The sequence below is a fragment of the Delphinus delphis genome, chromosome 6 (assembly GCF_949987515.2).
Source record: "Delphinus delphis chromosome 6, mDelDel1.2, whole genome shotgun sequence".
Lineage (NCBI taxonomy): Eukaryota > Metazoa > Chordata > Mammalia > Artiodactyla > Delphinidae > Delphinus > Delphinus delphis.
The window spans coordinates 36,433,937-36,452,684 of record NC_082688.1 but is presented as its reverse complement, the minus strand read 5'-3'; the positions used below and the strand labels follow the sequence as shown (position 1 = coordinate 36,452,684).

Genomic DNA, 18,748 nt, shown 5'->3' with positions numbered 1-18,748 from the left:
TGTTTAGGGGCTCCTTTCTCTGCATTTTCCTCAGGAGCTCAGAGTGCAGTTGACCTTGCCTTAATGATGGATTTCTGCCTGTGGTGGCTGCAGGATGAGGGTCCTGATGATTCACTTAGGTTTCAAGCTTCTAGAACTGGAGTTTTCACTGACTACCTCAGAGAGCTGAGCAGGACATGTCCCAGTGCCACAGTCCTTGCCTTATGAAGGTTTTGTGGAGAACAAGCAACTGCTTCTCCATCCTGAAAATCCTGGTGCAGCATGAAGGGAAGGAAAGATCTTCTCGTGTGTTAAATTTATTTTAACAAGTTTAAATTCTCTTTTAGCAAAGAGAGTTGGTCACCCATCTAGCAAAGTTTACATCATGAAAACTAAGCCCAGAGAGTTGCTATGGAAAGAAGACAGGGTGCTATACATAAAGAAACATGATAAAGAAATAAGTCAAAAGGATAATATAGTTGTGTTGGGAGGTAGAATTGAGGGTTGTTTTGGTATTTGTTTGTTTCCCTCTATTTGCTAACCTTTCTGAATAAGGTTGGCTTGCTTTTATAATAAAACAATAAAATCTCAAAGTGGAAAGGGCTGGCTGGGTATAATACAAAATCAATATAAAAGAAAAGTTTGAAAAATGCAGCTACATGAAAATGAAAATTTTCTGCATGGTAGCAAACAAATGACAAACTGAGAAGAATCTCAGAGAAAGGGCTGATGTCCTTACAATATAAAGAACCCCTACCAATCAATATGAAAAAGATGAACAACCTAGTATAAAAATGGGCAAAGATCAATAACCAATAGAAAATGGACCAAGGATGTAAACATAGGAGAAGAAGTACAGATGGTTCTTAAACACTTGAAAAGATGCTTATATTAGCTGGCGGGGAGTAACTCTAGCTACTGTATACAAAATATCAGTGCTTTAACATAGTAGAAGTTCAAATACAGTCCATTTGGGTGTTCAGCAGGTGGCTTTCTACACGTGATTCAGAGACTTAGGATCCTTCCATCTAGCAACTCTGCTCCTACAGCCTCTAGTCCTCCTCTGTCCAGCAGACAAGAGAAGGGAGATGATGGAGGTTGCTCTTGAGAAGCTTTTATAGGCCAGGTTAAAAATTCATCTCTACTTCCAGCCACACTCCATTGTCTAGAACTTAGTCATTTGGCCAGAACTACTGCCAGGGAGGCTGGGAAATGTAGTCTAGATGTATGCCCAGGAAGAAAGTTAAATGAATTTGATGAATGATCATCTAGCCGATCTACCACAATGCTTAACCTTTCTCATATTAAGAGAAATGTAAATTAAAGTAAAACTACAATTGTGTACCATTTTCTTTCTACCAGCTTGGTAAAGGTAAAAAGTTTGATAACAAAATGTAGGCAAGTAGGCACTCCCATACAAGAGGATTTGGGGGTGAAGATTGGTACATCCTCTTTGGAGGGCAATTTGTCCAAGGCTACCAAAATTTTAAATGCACATACTTTTTGAGTCAGCATATATAAATGCTTATTCTTACATAAAATATCTCTGGAAGAATAAATAAAAATTGATAATAATGGTTGCCTCTGGGGAAAGGAATTAGGTGGCTGGGGCACAAGGAGTAGGAAGGAGATTTACTTTTCACTGTATATGATTTTGTGTCTTTTCACTTTCTACATGGGCTTGTATTATCTGTTCAAAAACTAATTGTTTAAAAAACAAAAAGTTGAGAATAAATAAATAAATAAAGTTATAGTCATTCATCAAGTATCTACTGATATACCAGGCATCTTTCTAAACACTAGGACACAATAGTAAGCAAGACAAAGTCCCTGCCCTGATTGTGTTTATTTTAATTTACCCCCCAGAGTCTCAGCCTTTCCTATTGATCCTCTTATTTCTGTACGTTCATATTGGTAATGTTTTTCCTTCCAAAATTACCAAATTTCTCCTGATATTCTTTGTTCTCATTCCTTCAATGTTAATCGATAGTGAAGTTCTAAATGTTCTTCTTTTTCATATTTCTCTTCAAATGTCTTAAATTTCTGTAAAATTATTACTACATGCATTCTAATTTCTTTCTTCTAATTTTATTGAGATAGAATTGACATATAGCACTATATAAGTTTAAGGTGTATAGCACAATTATTTGACTTACATGCATCATGAAATGATTACCACAATACGTTTAGTGAATATTCATCATCTTATATAGATACAAAATTAAAGAAATAGAAAAAAATTTTTTTCCTTGTGCTAAGAACTCTCAAGATTTATTCTGTTAACTTTCATATATAGCATTCAGCAGTGTTAATTACATTTATCATGTTGTACATTACATCTCTATATTATAACTAGAAGTTTGTATCTTTTGGCTACCTTCATCTAATTCTCCCTCGCCTCACCCTTTGCCTCTGGTAACCACAAATCTGATCTTTTTCTATGAGTTTGTTTGTTAGTTTTGAAGTATAATTGACCTACAACTCTGTGTTAGTTCCTGGTATACAACATAGTGACTCAGTATTTCTATACATTTTGAAATAATAGTTTAGTTACTGTCTTTCATCCTACAAGGATATTATTGTACGTAGTTATCAACTATATGCCCCATACTGTACATTTAATACCTGTGATTCCTTTCTTGTGCAGCTGGAAGTTTGTACCTCTTAATCTCCCACACCAATTTCTCTCCTCTCCCCACTCTCCTCCCTCTGGCAACCACCCGTTGGTTCTCTGTATCTATGACTCTGTATCTTTCATTATGTTTGTTCATTTGTTTTGTTTTTTAGGTTCCACATATAAGTGAAATCATACAGTATTTGTCTTTCTCTGTCTGACTTATTTCACTTAGCATAATACCCTCTAGGTCCATCCGTGTCGTCACAAAATTTCATTCTTTTTTATGGCTGAGTAATATTCCTGTGTGTGTGTGTGTGTGTGTGTGTGTGTGTGTGTGTGTGTGAGCGCTCACACACACACGAAGTTTCCCTTTCTCTACATCCTCACCAAGACTTATTTGTTGTCTTTTGGATAATAGCTATTCTGACAGGTGTGAGATGATATTTCATTGTGATTTGACTTGAATTTCCCTTATGATTAGTGATGTTGAGCATCTTTTCATGTGCCTGTTGGCCATCTTTATGTCTTCTTGGGAAAATGTCTATTCAGATCCTTGGCCCATTTTTTGATTGGGTGTTTGTTTTTTTTGATGTTGAGTTGTATGAGTTCTTTGTATATTTAGGATATTAACCCTTTATCAGATATATCGTTTGCAAATATCTTCTCCCATTCAGTAGGCGGCCTTTTGATTTTGTTGATGGTTTTCTCTGCTGTGCAAGAGCTTTTTAGTTTGATGTAGTCACATTTGTTTATTTTTGCTTTTGTTTCCCTTGCCTGAGGAGACATATCTAAAAAATATTACTAAGACTAATATCTAAGAGCATACTGCCTATGTTTTCTTCTAGAAGTTTTATGGTTTCAGGTTTTACATTTAAGTCTTCAATCCATTTTGAATTTATTTTTGTGTATGGTGTGAGAAAGTAGTCCAATTTGATTCTTTTACATGTAGTTGTCCAGTTTTCCCAACACCATTTATTAAAGAGGCTGTCTTTTCCCCATTGTGTATTCTTGCCTCCTTTTTCATAGATTAATTGCCCATATAAGAATGGGTTTCTTCCTGGACTTGCTATTCTGTTTCATTGATCTATGTGTCTGTTTTTGTGCAGTACCATACTGTTTTGATGACTGTGTAATATAGTTTGAAATCAGGGAGAGTGATACCTCCAGCTATGTTCTTCTTTCTCAAGATTGTTTTGGCTATTCAGGGTCTTTTGTGTTTCCTTACAAATTTTAGAATTATTTGTTCTAGTTCCATGAAAAATGCTATTGGTATTGTTATAGGGATTGCATTGAATCTGTAGATTGCCTTGAGTAACATGGCCATTTTAACAATATTAGTTTTTCTAATCCATGAGCATGGCATATCTTTCCATCTTTATGTGTCGTCTTCAGTTTATTTCATCAGTGTCTTATAGTTTTCCAAGTACAGGTCTTTTACTTCCTTAGTTAAATTTATTCCTAAATATTTTATTCTTTTTGATGTGATTGTAAATGGGATTGTTTTCTTAATTTCTCTTTACGTGCATCCTAATTTTAAATCCCATCGGAAGAGGCAACCACATTAGTAGTAGTGATGGTGGTGGTGGTGATTTCAGTGCAGGAAGCTTATCTCTAAAAAGAATAGAAGCAATTTCCTTTGAAATTATATGATGCTAGCTAATACATTCTTCTCCTTTTACTTTATAGACTAATATTTGTATATCTTATTATTTCAAATACCCAGTAAAAGCTAAACATTTTCGTAGGTCTTATCTTGTTATAGAAAATTATAAATACCCTTTATAGAAATGAGGGAGACAAAAAGAGTCTAAAGAAGAAAAGAACCATCCTCCCTAACCCCTCTGAAGAAGTTCAGGGATTGAGAATGGAGCAAGGTTCAGGTATTACTAGGAAAACCCAGCTTCAGGGGGTGGCATTCTCTCAGTGATTCACTACCAGCCAGCATCAGGTCCTCAGCCTTGTAAGCACAGAAACCTGAAATTTTCAGCACATACTGTGAAGCCTTCTCTTAAGATAGACTCATATTAGCCAAGCTGATAATTAAGCCTCTGAAAATGCTCCATTTATTATTAACGAGAAGGCCTCCAGCATTGGGCCCCAGCCCATTTGATGGCTTCATGTCATGCCTCTTCCACCCCAAGCATACTTTGCTCCTGCTCTCGGGGTCCCCTGCCCTCTCCCCCAGCACCACAGGGTTTCAGGCATCACACCTTTGCTCTGCTGCTCCCTCAGCCTGGCAGGCCTTCATCCTCCTGGTTCTACCTCCTCCCGGTGCTTTCTCCAGGCTCCCCAGTCAGAATGACTCATTCCCACGATCACTTGGTGTGTGATTTTCTACCTGATAGCCTGCTTTACATGCGTGCTCGACTCCCCACTCTCCATAAGCTCTTGGGCACAGGGACTGTTTCTGATTGCTCTCTTACTTTCTCCTCAGCCTCCTGTGCCCTGTCAGTGCTTTGCCGGCCCCACCATGGTCCCTTACGACACTGGCTCATGGTGCTGCGTTTGTGTTTTTCAGATGCATACCCAAACCACAAGTCTGCCTGACAACTTTTGATAAATTTGGATGTAGCCAATATGAGTGTTTGCCAAGACAGCTCACCTGTGACCAGGGCCGAGATCCTGTTTGTGATACAAACCACATGGAGCACAGCAATCTCTGCACTTTGTACCAGAGGGGGAAGAGCCTCTTATACAAAGGCCCGTGCCAGGTACCACTGTTTACCTGACAAACCCAAGTACACTGAGCATGAAATCAGCTTATGATCTTTTACACATGAATCAGCAGTGAGACCCCTTCAGGGTCTGCTGTGGATCCCGTCAAATCTAGAGCACTCAGTCCTCCACCAAAAATGAGCCACCCCGAGGCTGGCTTTTCCTCCTAACACTGGAGGGCCCCCTTGCTCATGTGTGAACCTTTGCACATCTAGCGTACAGAGCAAGAAGAGGGAGGCTTCTTGCCGCCAACCATTAGGAAAAGAATTTAAAGTCTCACACGCCTGGCATTGGTCAGCAGCATCTTCACTTCCCCTAGTTCTGCGGGCCCTCATTAGAAAACAGCCCAGGAAGGATGCGAGGTAAAACAACGAAGAAAAGAGCTCTTTCCCCACTCTTCCCACTGAAGTCCCACCTGAGGTATGAAAAGTGACTGAAAATTTCTCTGAAACTTAATGTTGTCTTACATCAGTTTATCTTTCAGTCTTTGAGGGTCGTGAAATCTGTATTCATGTTAAAAATAACCCCAAGGACAACCCCACTGAGGCCTCCCACAGTACCACTGATCTATGGGCTGGGCCCTCTGCCTGGGGGAAGCCCAGCCTTGGGCCAGCACCCCCTGCCCACAGCTGGCTGACACCGGACCTGCTGGCTGCTCATTTCCTGGTCTTCATTGTCGGAAAATCCCTTCAGGTCATCCCCCTGGGCTTGTTTCCCCTCAGAGATCATGTTCCAAGTGCACTGATACCTTTACTCTGAATTCCCAGTCTTCTCTTCCTGTTGTTCCCTGTTCCTGGCTTCAAGTTTTCGCTTCCATGTTCCTAACCTACCTCATGGAGCCAGTCTGTCTGCTCTCCTGATCTCTCCACTCTTCCCTCTCCTTATCCCAGCATGAAATGATAAGGCCTCTGAATTTGCATGAAGATTGGTCTTGTTTTCTTCTAACAGGTTCTTCTGGAATAAAGGAAGTCTGGAGGGAGGGAGGATTTTTATCTCATATCAGTTCACAGAGAATGAGTACCCAAGTCCCAGAGAGGCTGAGAAAAGTAATCTCTTCAATTCATCTTGGGACAGCCCTATTGCCCCCAGCCCCACCCCACGTTTAGCAACCTCAGGAGCTTACTTCAGAGGGTCCAAGAATTTATACTGTCTTTCTTCCTTCCTGAAAATAGGGAGACCTACTCTGCACTCTTGGTTAGGAAAAGTGCACCACAGAGGTTTACAGGCTAACTGTGCTTTCTTGCCCTCAGCCCTTCTGCAGAGCCCCAGAGCCCATCTGCGGGCACAACGGGGAGACCTACAGTAGCGTGTGTGCTGCCTACTCGGACCGGGTGGCGGTCGATTACTATGGGCCCTGCCAGGCTGTCGGGGTCCTCTCTGAGCACAGTTCTGTCACTGAGTGTGCTGCTGTGAAATGTCCTTCGCTCTCAGCGACCGAATGCAAACCCATCATCCCACCCGGTAGGCTGGCAGTATTTGGGGTGGGGCAGGGGTGGAAGCGGGAGGATTTGCGTATCTGTCTCCAGAGAGTGAGTCACTGAGAAGAGAGATGACTAGTGTGTTTAAACTTCAGGAAGTCTTGACTCCAGCTGATGCTGATTAGATGCATTACTCTGGGCCAACCTTAAAAAGCTGTGGATCTGCCTTAGACATCATCTGGTCTGGTGATTTTAAAACAATGTGGAAAACTTTTTTCAATCCTGCCTTAAACACCAATAGATAAACAGCAATATTTAATTGCTAGAATTATGGTTATTAGTTCAAATGCATAGTGTTTGCATATTATAAAGTTAATGAATAAGGAATTGGTTACTAATGAATGAATAATTGAAGTAGTTTTGATGAACACAAACATTTGAAATTGAGAAAAACAGAAGATGGTTGTTGTCTTAGATTGGCCTTAGCATCTAATTTAATTGTTTTTGTTGCATATAATCAAGAAAGTCTTGTTTCGTACAGGCTATTATAAGTGGTGACAGTTTTCAAACAGCTTACCTTACAGTCTCATACTCTTCGGTTAGACAGAGATGTCAGAAGAGACTTTATCCCAAGTCTGCACAGAACAGATTAACCTGGAGTCTAACAAGTTCATTCCTCTGTCCATGAACTCAGCAAATGTTTCTTGAGCTTCCACTATGTCCTAAACACCTTCTAGGCACTGGGGACACAGCAGTGAGCAGAACAAAGCCTCTTTCCTCCTGGAGACCACGATCTGACATTTTATTATGGTCTAACAGTTTAAAATAATTTTTAAAATTAAATTTGAATTAAACACTCATGGAATCCCTGAAACACTTGCTCCTGTGTTTCGCAGACAGGAAACACTTGCCCGGGATCACGCAGTGAGTTCTGAGCAGGGCAGGGTCTAGGCCCTGCCTGTCTTGAAAGGCCAGCTCTCCCTGTGCTGTATTAAACCACAGCTGCCCCACCTGAGAAGTAGCACAGGAGGAAAGCAGGGATGGAGGAAGGATTTCGGTAAATGTATAGAGTATAAGACTCCAGGTTGGTCAGGGAACATATCTAAAAGTGCAGTCATCAGGAAGGACTGCTGTGACTTTCCCAGCACAAAATGAAGGGCTGGTCATTTCACCAACTATTATGAATTCTCTTTGTTTCTAATTCTGAACACACATAAAATGGTTTCTGTTATACAGGTGCTTGTTGCCCGTTATGTGCTGGGATGTTAAGAGTTTTATTTGACAAAGAAAAACTGGATACTATTGCTAAGGTAGGTTGCTTTATGTGCTATGTACTGTTGAAACCTTATCGATAAACCTGTCAGTAGTCCTACAGACAGAATGAGTCATGTCATTTATAGATGAAGAAACTAATTTGCATGGGAGCAACTTGCCCAAGGCCGTATAGTAGCTCACAACCAGGAGAACTGGGGTTTGAACTCAAGGTGTCTGGCTCCGTCCTGTGCTCCTTCCCTCTACAGCCTGGCTGTGTGGTGACCTTGCTCTGCAATCCATCGCCCGGGCCTTTCTCAGAAAAGGTCCCCTGCCGACATAGTGGAGGCAGATGAGGCAGCCAGGGACTGGTCACGCCCAGATGGTCTCAAGGTTGCCAGCCCTCACATGGTCCCCATGCCGCCGGGGGCTGCGTCCAGAACCGGCCACATTCCTCTGATGGTTTTGCCTCTTTCCCTTTGCTGTATCATCACTTTTTCTGCTTGCTGTTTTAGAGACTCGTCTCTAGAAATGTAGCAGCCAACACCTGCCACTACCTAGAAAATTATGTCCATTTCTATGAAAACACCTGTATTTTTACAGGAAGGCTTTAATTATTTTCCTGTGGCGTCCAACTCAGAACTGTCCCTTAAAAAAGTGCTCCTGGGGCTTCCCTGGTGGCGCAGTGATTGAGAGTCTGCTTGCCGATGCAGGGGACACGGGTTCGTGCCCCGGTCCGGGAAGGTCCCACATGCCGCGGAGCGGCTGGGCCCGTGAGCCGTGGCCGCTGAGCCTGTGCGTCCGGAGCCTGTGCCCCGCAGTGGGAGAGGCCACAGCAGTGAGAGGCCCGCGTACCGCAAAAAAAAAAAAAAAAAAAAAAAAAAAAAGCTCCTCGTGAGAGTGTTTATCTCAGCCAGAAAACTCAGCAGTCAGAAAACAAAAACAACAAACCCGTTGGAATGGGCTCTGTGGATATTTTAGAATTCAGCCAGCAAGGCCCTGTTGGGGCCCCGCACTTAGGGGTTCCTTGGTTAAAAGAGCCTCTGTGGCTTAGGCAAGGTGGCAAGGCAGCTTAGGCAGTAATAAGGAATTCTTCTTTTTTTTCAGGTAATGAATTTTTTTCTCTCTCTAGGTGGCAAACAAGAAGCCAATAACCGTTCTGGAAATACTTCAGAAGATCCGCATGCATGTGTCTGTCCCACAGTGTGACGTATTTGGATACTTCAGCATCGAATCAGAAATTGTGATCCTGATCATTCCTGTGGATCATTATCCAAAAGCTTTGCAGGTGGGGTTCAGCACATGTTGTGCAAGCATCCTGTTACTTTCAAGTATGGAGGCCTTGGGAGGGGGTGAGGGCAGGAGGAAGGAAAGCATGGCAGTCTCTGAGGGGCGGAGCTGCACTAGGTTAGCAGTGGCCAACAGAACGCAAAGGAGTGGGAGAGGGCAGAGGTTGAGATGCTGTGACTCAGAGCGTGCAGAGATGGAAGGCATCTGCTCATCATCCAGACGAGGAGGCGGCTGAGGCCCAGGGAAGGCAGGGACTGACACAGGTCACGCAGTAACAAAGCCAGGACCGACTCCTGTCTCCCGAGGGCTGTGCCCCCACTGGGGAGGAGGAGCACACCAGCGCTGGTCTTATGGGCCAGCTCACAATCTAGAGGTGAACTTCACTCAGGAGGCCCAAGTTTCAGTGTCAACACAGTGAGGGCTCCAGTGAAGGGGGTGAATACAGCCGTTTATAAACTGCCACAGTTAGGAAGCTCATTAAGTCTAATTGCTTTCCTCCTGATGTGTCGGTGGGCATTGAAAGGCCACTCCCTGTGACTATGTTTAAGCTTGAAAAGATAACTTCTAAGCGTGGAGAAGGGGTGAACAGGATTGTGGGAAAAGAAAGGGCAGTGGCAGTGTGGGTCATGGCTTTTTTCATTTGATTTCCATTGATGCAGTTATTTTTTGTGTAATAAATTGAGACTATTAAAATGTTACTTTGGCTAAGAAAAGAAGGACAAAGAGAAAGCCTATTCCTGGTGTTAGGATATTTGTGGAATTTGTCTGACTTGACCTTTTCATGGATTCTGTGATTTTATATTAAAAGAATCTGATTATCCTCTCCCAGATTGAGGCTTGCAATAAGGAAGCAGAGAAGATCGAATCCCTTATCAACTCCGACAGCCCTACTCTGGCGGCCCACGTCCCTCTGTCTGCCCTCATCATTTCTCAGGTGCAGGTCTCCAGCAGTGTGCTTTCGGCCGCTGCCAGGGCCCAGCCTTCCTGCCACTCCCACCTCTTCCTCCTCATCCTGGGTCTCGCCTTGCACAGGGTCTGGACACACAACTGACTGCCCATGAAAAGTGCAAAATATTCCTCGATCTAATCTTTCTACTTTGGAAAAGACGTACAGGACTGCTGGTTTATAGTTGAATAGTGGCCAAGTCAAAGCACTTGTCACCTCTAACCTCTATGCACCACACAGTATTTTTCTTAATCACCAGTGTTAGTAAGGGTTTTGTTTTGTTTCTACAAATGTTACAATACGTTCTTCCAAATACTGATGAAGAGGATGTCTCCTTCTGGCGGATCACTGCCTTACAATTTACATTTTGCTCATTAGATGGGTCCCCCACTCTAAAACAAATTCTATATCATTGGTAAATGAGATGATCACATTGTAGAAATATAGCTCACTTTACTGTGGGCTTCGTATCACAAAAACTTCATTTCCAAGTTCTTTTTAGTATTAAAGTGCCCCTAGCGTGTGTGTTTGTTTACAGATATTCCCTACTCTGTCTAGAAGTGAGGGGTCAGAGCAAAGAGCCACTGCTATTAGAGTATGAAATAAAGATAAGGCATCTTTGGAATTATCATATAAATCATCAGGCAAATTTAATTTACAGAAATCTAATTCAGGATTCCATTTAATGTGGTAAAAGCAAAAGCCAGCTAAGTAAATGGCACTCATATAATATATTGTAAGTGACAGTCTCAGTGGTTCCTAATGTGTGTCTGTGACTTTTGTGAAAGGGAGAAGTTATATCCCATCAAAGCGACTTGTATTATGCATTTTTATATTAACCAGATGTATATTCTTTGGTATCATCCAAGTTAAATTTAGAGTTTTTAAAGATTGACCTTTAAACCAATTGCTGCTACTTATGTAATTGCCAAAAAGTGAAATAATTAGTAGTTCGTGTAAATAATACATGATTTTTCTATTTTATTATGAAGAAGGTGAATAGCCATATTTGTAAAATGACAATCATGTGTGTTAACCTAGTACTTTCCGTTCATGAAGACACATTTGCTTTTTGTGATATGCACAGTGTAGATAAGTGTTCTGTTTGACTTTCTTTTTTGACATAGAATTATAAAGAATTGTGGTTTATATATTTAAAAGTGTCAATCTAAGTTTGAAAATGTTTGCATGTTGTCTAAGAAATTGAATACTTTGAATGTGTTTCACAGTTTGAAATAAGCTATTCAGTGTAATACTTCTTGTTTATATGCACCTAAGCTTAGATTTTACATGAAGTGTTTTTTTCAGTGTTATATGTACCTTCTGGAAAATATAGGGATATGCATATTATACCAAAATGTTGTTTAAAAGTGGGCACTTAGGGCTTCCCTGGTGGCGCAGTGGTTGAGAGTCCGCCTGCCGATGCAGGGGACACGGGTTTGTGCCCCGGTCCGGGAAGATCCCACATGCTGCGGAGCGGCCGGGCCCGTGAGCCATGGCCGCTGAGCCTGCGCGTCCGAAGCCTGTGCTCCGCAATGGGAGAGGTCACAATAGTGAGAGGCCCGCGTACCGAAAAAAAAAAAAAAAAAAAAAAAAGAAAGAAAGAAAAAAAGTGGGCACTTAAAGCTTTCAAAATTTCTCAGTGGTGATGTAGCATGTTTGTTGCAATTGCTTTTTCTATATAAATGTCTTCAATGCAATATACTGGAAAGCTTTTCTATTTTAATAAAATAATTTTATATGATTATGTGTATTTCCAAGCAATGTGCACATTTTAAATGAAACCACTGATCACTCTTGGGCAAGCTATGTCCTTTGCTTTGGAATAAGAAGTTATGGGAGTGTTATTACTCCAAACCTGGGAAAGTGGAGCAGATGGAACAGAGCTGGTCAGAGCAGACCCAGGCATGACCAGAGGCCAGGCTGTGGCAGAAAGTCAAGTACAAAGACCCCAGCTTTAGGTCTTCAGGACAGAGAGAGCTTCAGGCCCTCCAAGACCAGGAACAGACTAGGGAGTTCTGCTCCCCACTGCCTCGGCCCAATATTCCAGCCCCAGGATATGTCCTGGGAAAAAGGGAACTGGTCAGCAGGCCCGAAAGGTTCTGTCAGTCAGCAGAGGCTAAAGCCCCAAACCTCCATCTTGCTCCCATCACATGTCTGCTGTGGGTCAGTTGCGCTTCTTCTCTATACTGTCTTCGCTTCTGGACCCACCCAGTGTCCTCACAAAGAGAAGAAGGAGACGAAGAAAACCACAACTGGCCCTTAGGTCTCTGCTCAGAAGTGGCACTGTCGTTTCTGCCTACGTCTTACCAGCCCAAGCAAGTCACTCCCGAGTTCAAAAGGTAGGGATTTGTCGTCTTCTGGTGTGTGTGTGTGTGTGTGTTGGCAGGAGGCAGTAGGGAAGGAGCTGGGGGTGGGACCATGAGTATTTTGAACAATGATACAGTATACTGCAGAGGCCCTTTCTCATCAGGATAGGACAATAGCCAGGACTGACTAAATTTCTTATTATAAAAGCAGTAGAGGGGCTTCCCTGGTGGCACAGTGGTTGAGAGTCTGCCTGCCGATGCAGGGGACACGGGTTCATGCCCTGGTCTGGGAGGATGCCACGTGCTGCGGAGCGGCTGGACCCGTGAGCCATGGCCGCTGAGCCTGGGCGTCCGGAGCCTGTGCTCCGCAACGGGAGAGGCCACAACAGTGAGAGGCCCGCGTACTGCAACAACAACAAGAAAAAAAGCAGTAGAATGAGAGAGGTGCTTGGGTTTGGGGGAGAGGGAATATCAAGGGAGGAAAAGATCTAAAGGTTGGTCCTGCCCTGAGGACACAATCACACAATTATGAGAACTCTGACGATAGATAGTCACTGGCCAAACAAGCCCAGTGCTGGTCAATTCAGGCGATGGTGCTCCTCACTGGCCAGTGGCTGTGGTGATCACAGCCAGGCTGCCTCATGGACAGGGTGTCAGTGGCTTCCTGGCCTTGAAGCAGGACAGAGCCCCTGCTGGTTGGCTCTGCCCAAGTGTGTCAGGCAGGCTAGCAGAGACCCTGTGGGAGTCAGAGGGGCTGTGGGAGAGAGAGAAATGAGGCCCATGTGCCCCTGTAATAATGCCAGGGCTTAGTAGCGGGGTGGTGGCCTGGAAGTCCAGGAGAAAATGGTTCTGCAGGATGGGGACAGTTTAGCAGGTGAGGTAACTGCATGAAAAGGGGACTCCAGAGAAAGATTCAGAGGCTCCTATGGCCATGGGTGATGAGGCCAAGTCTCTAGGAAACAGATGAGATGGCCCCCTATCCAGCCTACAGGAAGTAATTGGACAGGAATGGACCCTAGGAGAGTCATAGGCCTGGCCTGGGTCACATGCTCACCTCTGTGGCAGAGAAGGAAAATCAGGAGAGCTTCAGCCCCACCTAAACCAGATGGAATGGATTTCTCACAGGAAACAGCGCAGTTCCTAGAAGAAACCTTCTGCTAGATGTGTCCTCTGGGGTGTGTGCATCTCTCACAGGCCGTTAGCCCCCAAACCAATCCAGCCTGGGAGCACACAGCTATGCCTCGCCCTCAGGCCGGGCGCACACCTGGAGCTGTCAAACTGTCAGCCACCAGAGCCCAGGAACAACCAACAGGGTCCCTGTGAGACTGACCTATTGAAAAAGGGAATTATCCAAAGTGATTGATAATAAAGTAATTGTTATCCACAGAGCAAAAGTGCCAACAAAAAGGAGAGAGTGATGAGTGCAGAAATTTTAAATCAGTACAGAAAAGAAGCAAGCCGACTTGGGGAAGATTCTGCTTGCCTCCTGGGTGCCTCGCTCCAGAGCAAGCTCTATCAGGGAGCTTCCCAAGGGCTCCAGGACCCGGGACCCGGGCTTAGGACTTGATTGGCGCTGGATAACACTAAACTGTGAGTCCCTCCTAAGTCATTTTTCTGTAAACCAGGGACGGCCAATGCATGTCATTCATGCCACCAAAGCGTCATTTGAGGGCTCCGTCATGGTCTCCTGGTGGTTGTCTCCGCTCCAAGCCGAGCTTCAAGCACAGCGTTCTGAGCGAGGAAAAAAGGGGATGAGAGTCGTGGTGCCTTCTTTTCCTGCCAGCGCCTCTTATGAGTAAGAAAAAACATCTCTCAGAAATCCCTCAACAGTTGTCCCTTGTATTTCCTTCAGGATCAGGTAATATTCCCAACCCAAGTCAGTTGGCCAAGAGGAGTAGGATAGCCGTAGCTGGCTAGTCAGGGGCTGCACACACTGCTGCCCCAACCAAGTCGAGGTGCAGGAGGACAAGAGTAAGATGGTCAAGGCCGCCAACAGCATTCGCCTTAAGATAAAGCCAGTTTTTTACAGTCTCAACTTGTTAGAGTGTAAATATGAAAAGTTTTGTTTTTCCAGTAATTGCCCCTGGCTGTTCTAGTTGGACCCCTATGTCTAACTAGGTAGTGGAACCCCATAAGAACGGCTGGCTGATTTCATAACTTTAGTGCTTTCCTCCAGTTACTTAAACAGCCTCACTTCATTTCTCAGGCCTCTGTCCTGGTTATCTTAAATCTTCAATCCCATATCCAATGCGAAGGCCTCTTCCACCTCCTCTGGCCTAGATGCTTGCTTAGAGTAGGGGTGTGGCAGGGATGGTCTTTTTGCATCCAACAGAGACAAGGCTTACTTCTCAGTGCGTCGGTGAGCTTATCATGGTGTCACTAGTGGCGTCAGTCACAGACGTTAGGATGGCTTCAGTACAAACTGTGGGACATTAGTTTCTAGTAAGAAAACTTGTCAACCAAGAGCTGAGTGGTCTTGCCCTCAGCTATGGTTTGCCTGTACAAGACAGGAATAGGTAACCTAATTGTACAATGTGTCATGGGAAGTGTGAGGAGAGGGAGAGAAAATCTAATAAGGGGCAGACAGAAGGCTTCCCAAGGCGCTTGATTTGAGCTGGGCCTGGTGGAAATAGGGATGCTCTGCCAGATTGCTTTGAGGTGAGGCATTCTAAGTAGAAGGGACGGTTTAAGCAAAGATACAGAAGCAGGAGAGTCTGGGTCCGTCCCAGTGGTAGCACAGTGGAGCTGACAACTTGGGGAGGGGTGGTGAGGGGAGGTATAAGGCAGGTCATGTGTGCAGCCTTGAATGCCAGACCAGAATGGCACCCAAAGCCGCTGGCCTTGCCTTCCCAGCTATACTGGCTGACTGGATAGCTCTGGTGTACGTAGGACCATGGCCATCCAACTTCAGTGTCCAGAGAGACCTTCAAGATCACCCACTGATCTTGTTATGGGGCTGTGCTCCCTTCCCCTCTGTCCTGTGAACATCCTGGACTCTACGGAGGAAACATTAACTGAGCCTGGCTGGGTGCCAGGCTTCCCCTCGGCCTGGTACCCTCCCTCAGGGTTCAGCCTGGGTCTGTTTCAGCTCCACCTTTGGAAGAAAGTTAAACCCGCCAACAACACTGATAGTCTTGACACAGAATCCATAGAAGACATTTTCTTTTCCTTCATTTGAATGGTTTTGCTCTAGCCCTGGCTGATGGGAGTCGAACCCACACATTCCCACAGAGGGAACTGTATTTCTCAAAGGGACCAGAGGCCCTGCTCCTGTCGCCCTCCCTCCCAGCTGCATGTGAGCTTTGCCAGGCGAGGGAAAGGGAATGCTGAGGGATCGTTCCTAAGGAAATTCCTTTCCCCAGTCCAGCAATCTTGGAGCTGGGGAGCAGACATCCATTTTGTACACAGAGGGCAGTAGGCCCAGAAAGCAATATTAGCCCAGGGTCACACTGCGAGTCAGGGCAGAGCCAAGCCTGAGGCCAGCTCTGGGCTTTCCCCAGCACAAGGCAGCCGGGCAGGATTTGTGCTTCTCAGGGATGGAGCCAGCCACGCAGGAGAGCTCCGCGAAGGTGGACACCAGGAGTGGCCCGAGTGAACTAGGTTCAGCATCAGGTCGGGCTGAAGAGGCAGGCACCTGAGTGGGGTCTGACAGGTCCAAGGAGCAACAGGGATCATAAACGTAACAGACACAGCTCTCCTGCCCTTTCTGTGACAGAAAACGGTACAGAGAGGGCACGTGCTGAGTCTAAGGTCTGGTTAGGTTCTCAGGAAGTTAGGCTGGTGGGGGTAAGGGTAAGGCAGGAAGCCTTCACATGGGAAAGCGTGTTAACACCCCTGCCCCCAGCTCCACCCACTCTTTCATTTTTCCTAAATGAAATTCTGTTGTTTTCTTAATGTAAAAAATAACCTGTGTGCGTTCCCCCAAATACCTGGAAATATAAACAAAGGAAAAAGTCACCCTCAATGCACCTTCCTTCCCCTGCCTCTACAAATGAGCGCAGAATCCTTCTAGAGCTGTCTCTGTACCTAGTTGGGGCAGGGTCCTTCCTCTGTGTGCGTGGGAACGCAGGTGGTTACCCCGGGACCATGGTTTCACATCTGGGACGTTGCCTGCTGGTTGGCACTTCCCTGCCTGATGGTCCGTAGGTGGAAGCTGCGTCTCGGCCAGAACCTCGCCGGGTCATCAGCTGTCCTATGCCTGAAGCCTGCCTCACTGTTTCCCTGGACAATCTCCCTCTGACCTCTGCTGGAGATGTGAGCCGCAGTTTTACTAAGGAGTCATGGAGGCATTTATGTTGGTCAAGACCCAGCAGGAAAACAGGTGGCCCACCCAAATCAGGATAATTTGAGGAAGGCTTAATAAAGGGACTATTTACAAAGGTGTGAGCAGGATGTAAGAAACCACAGGAAGAGTGCAGGGCATGAGCTATAACATGGGGCTGTTAGCCACCCCTTGGCCCAAATCAGTGAGGTTGTTACCAGAGCCCAGGGGGAGTGCTGCATGGAGCGGGCGTCCTGCCCCGCCCTCAGGTCTCCCCCTGTTGCTGAACCCTGTCAGAAGCCAGAGGACAAGGGGGCCTGCTGCAACTATACAGGTCAGCCTTCCCAACAGAGAGCAGGGTGCAGAGTCAATTTAAGGAAGGAAATGGAGCGAAAGAAGATACCAGCACAACAGGGCAATGCCAAGTAAGAGGACGGGAGATGTGACAGTATCTGCCCCCTCATTCCAGTGCACCTCCCTCTTGATTTAAACTTTTGGAGGGGTCCCGCTGAGCACGCCTACCTTCCTGACCTCACTCAGCCTCCTCAGTTCCTCTCTATCCTCCTCTCATAGCCCTTCCTCATGCCCACATTTCCCAGACTCTCTCCCCAGCTCCCCGAGAATCCCCACCCCTCCACGACCTAGAAAGGATTCAGGCCCTCTGCCCTTCCAGAGTCACACAAACATGCTCCCAGCCTGTAGCGCTCCAGACAGGAGCAGAGTTACGGGCTGTGCTTGTTCAGACCATGGCAGAACACTTCCCCTCCCAAGCAGAGGACCAGGCTTCAGGATCCAGCTCACCTTCCCCATCAGCAAGGAGCTGCCCAAGAGCAAGTACCCTCCTCAACGTGAGTATTCATTTTCTTCCTAAAGCAGCCCAGGCTGTCGCATGTAAAGAAGGGACAAAATCCTCATAATAAAATGAATTTGATCATGTGTCTAGTGAAATAAGTCTATACCTTGGTGCTTTTAAAATGGGTTGCTGGGCTTCCCTGGTGGCGCAGTGGTTGGGAATCTGCCTGCCAATGCAGGGGACGTGGGTTCGAGCCCTGGTCTGGAAAGATCCCACATGCCGCGAAGCAACTAAGCCCGTGAGCCACAACTACTGAGCCTGCACATCTGGAGCCTGTGCTCCGCAACGGGAGAGGCCACGACAGGGAGAGGCCCGCGCACCGCGATGAAGAGTGGCCCCCGCTCGCCTCAACTGGAGAAAGCCCTCGCGCAAAGACCCAACAGAGCCAAAAATAAATAAATAAATTTATATATTAAAAAAAATAGGTTGCTGGCTTTCTGGGGTCTCTATTATAACAGCACTAATCCCATTCATGAGGACTCTACCTTCATGACCTAATCACCTCCAAAGACCCCACCTCCAAATTCCAGCATATTGGGGGATTAGGTTTCAACATATGAATTTCAGCAGGACACAAACATTGTCTACAGCAATACAGTTATCAGTAAGAAGGGATTTTCCTTGAAGTCCCTTTATTTTCAAATCAAAGAAGTATCAAGCGATAAGTCACGGGGACTTCCCTGGTGGTCCAGTGGTTAAGAATCCGCCTTCCAATTCAGAGGACACGGGTTTGATCCCTGGTTGGGGAACTAAGATCCCACATGCCATGGGACAACTAAGCCACAACTAAAGAAGCCCGTGTGCCGCAGCTAGAGAAGCCTACGCACCGCAATGGAGAGCCTGTGTACCGCAATGAAGAAAAGACCCAGTGCAGCCAGAAAAAAAAAAGTAATAAGTCACTATCTATAGACATTTTTCTCAGGCCTTTGATGGTGAAGCTTCTCTCTTTACTGGTTTCCAAGCTCTGGGCAGAGAGTCGGGTGTGTCCCCTCTCTTAAGAAGGGGATATAGTAAGAGACTCATCTAGAGTTTGGCTCCATTGATATGCTGTGGCGACTGCTTCTCTCCCTTCCACCTTACCTTCCTTTGCTTATCCAAGTTTGACAGTG

The 18,748-nt window shown here is 45.4% G+C and overlaps 1 protein-coding gene across 2 annotated transcripts in view; it reads left to right on the top strand.

Annotated features, from left to right (window-relative positions):
• RECK (reversion inducing cysteine rich protein with kazal motifs) overlaps positions 1-11,961 on the top strand; it is a 73,153-nt gene extending 61,192 nt beyond the window's left edge. For both annotated transcript variants that reach the window (XM_060014523.1, XM_069540763.1), the window contains 5 exons: positions 5,115-5,307; positions 6,562-6,772; positions 7,966-8,039; positions 9,113-9,268; positions 10,100-11,961. In XM_060014523.1, coding sequence (XP_059870506.1) covers positions 5,115-5,307; positions 6,562-6,772; positions 7,966-8,039; positions 9,113-9,268; positions 10,100-10,321 — 856 coding nt within the window. In that variant the 3' untranslated portion in view covers positions 10,322-11,961. The remainder of the gene's footprint in view (positions 1-5,114; positions 5,308-6,561; positions 6,773-7,965; positions 8,040-9,112; positions 9,269-10,099) is intronic.
• Positions 11,962-18,748: the final 6,787 nt, after the last annotated feature.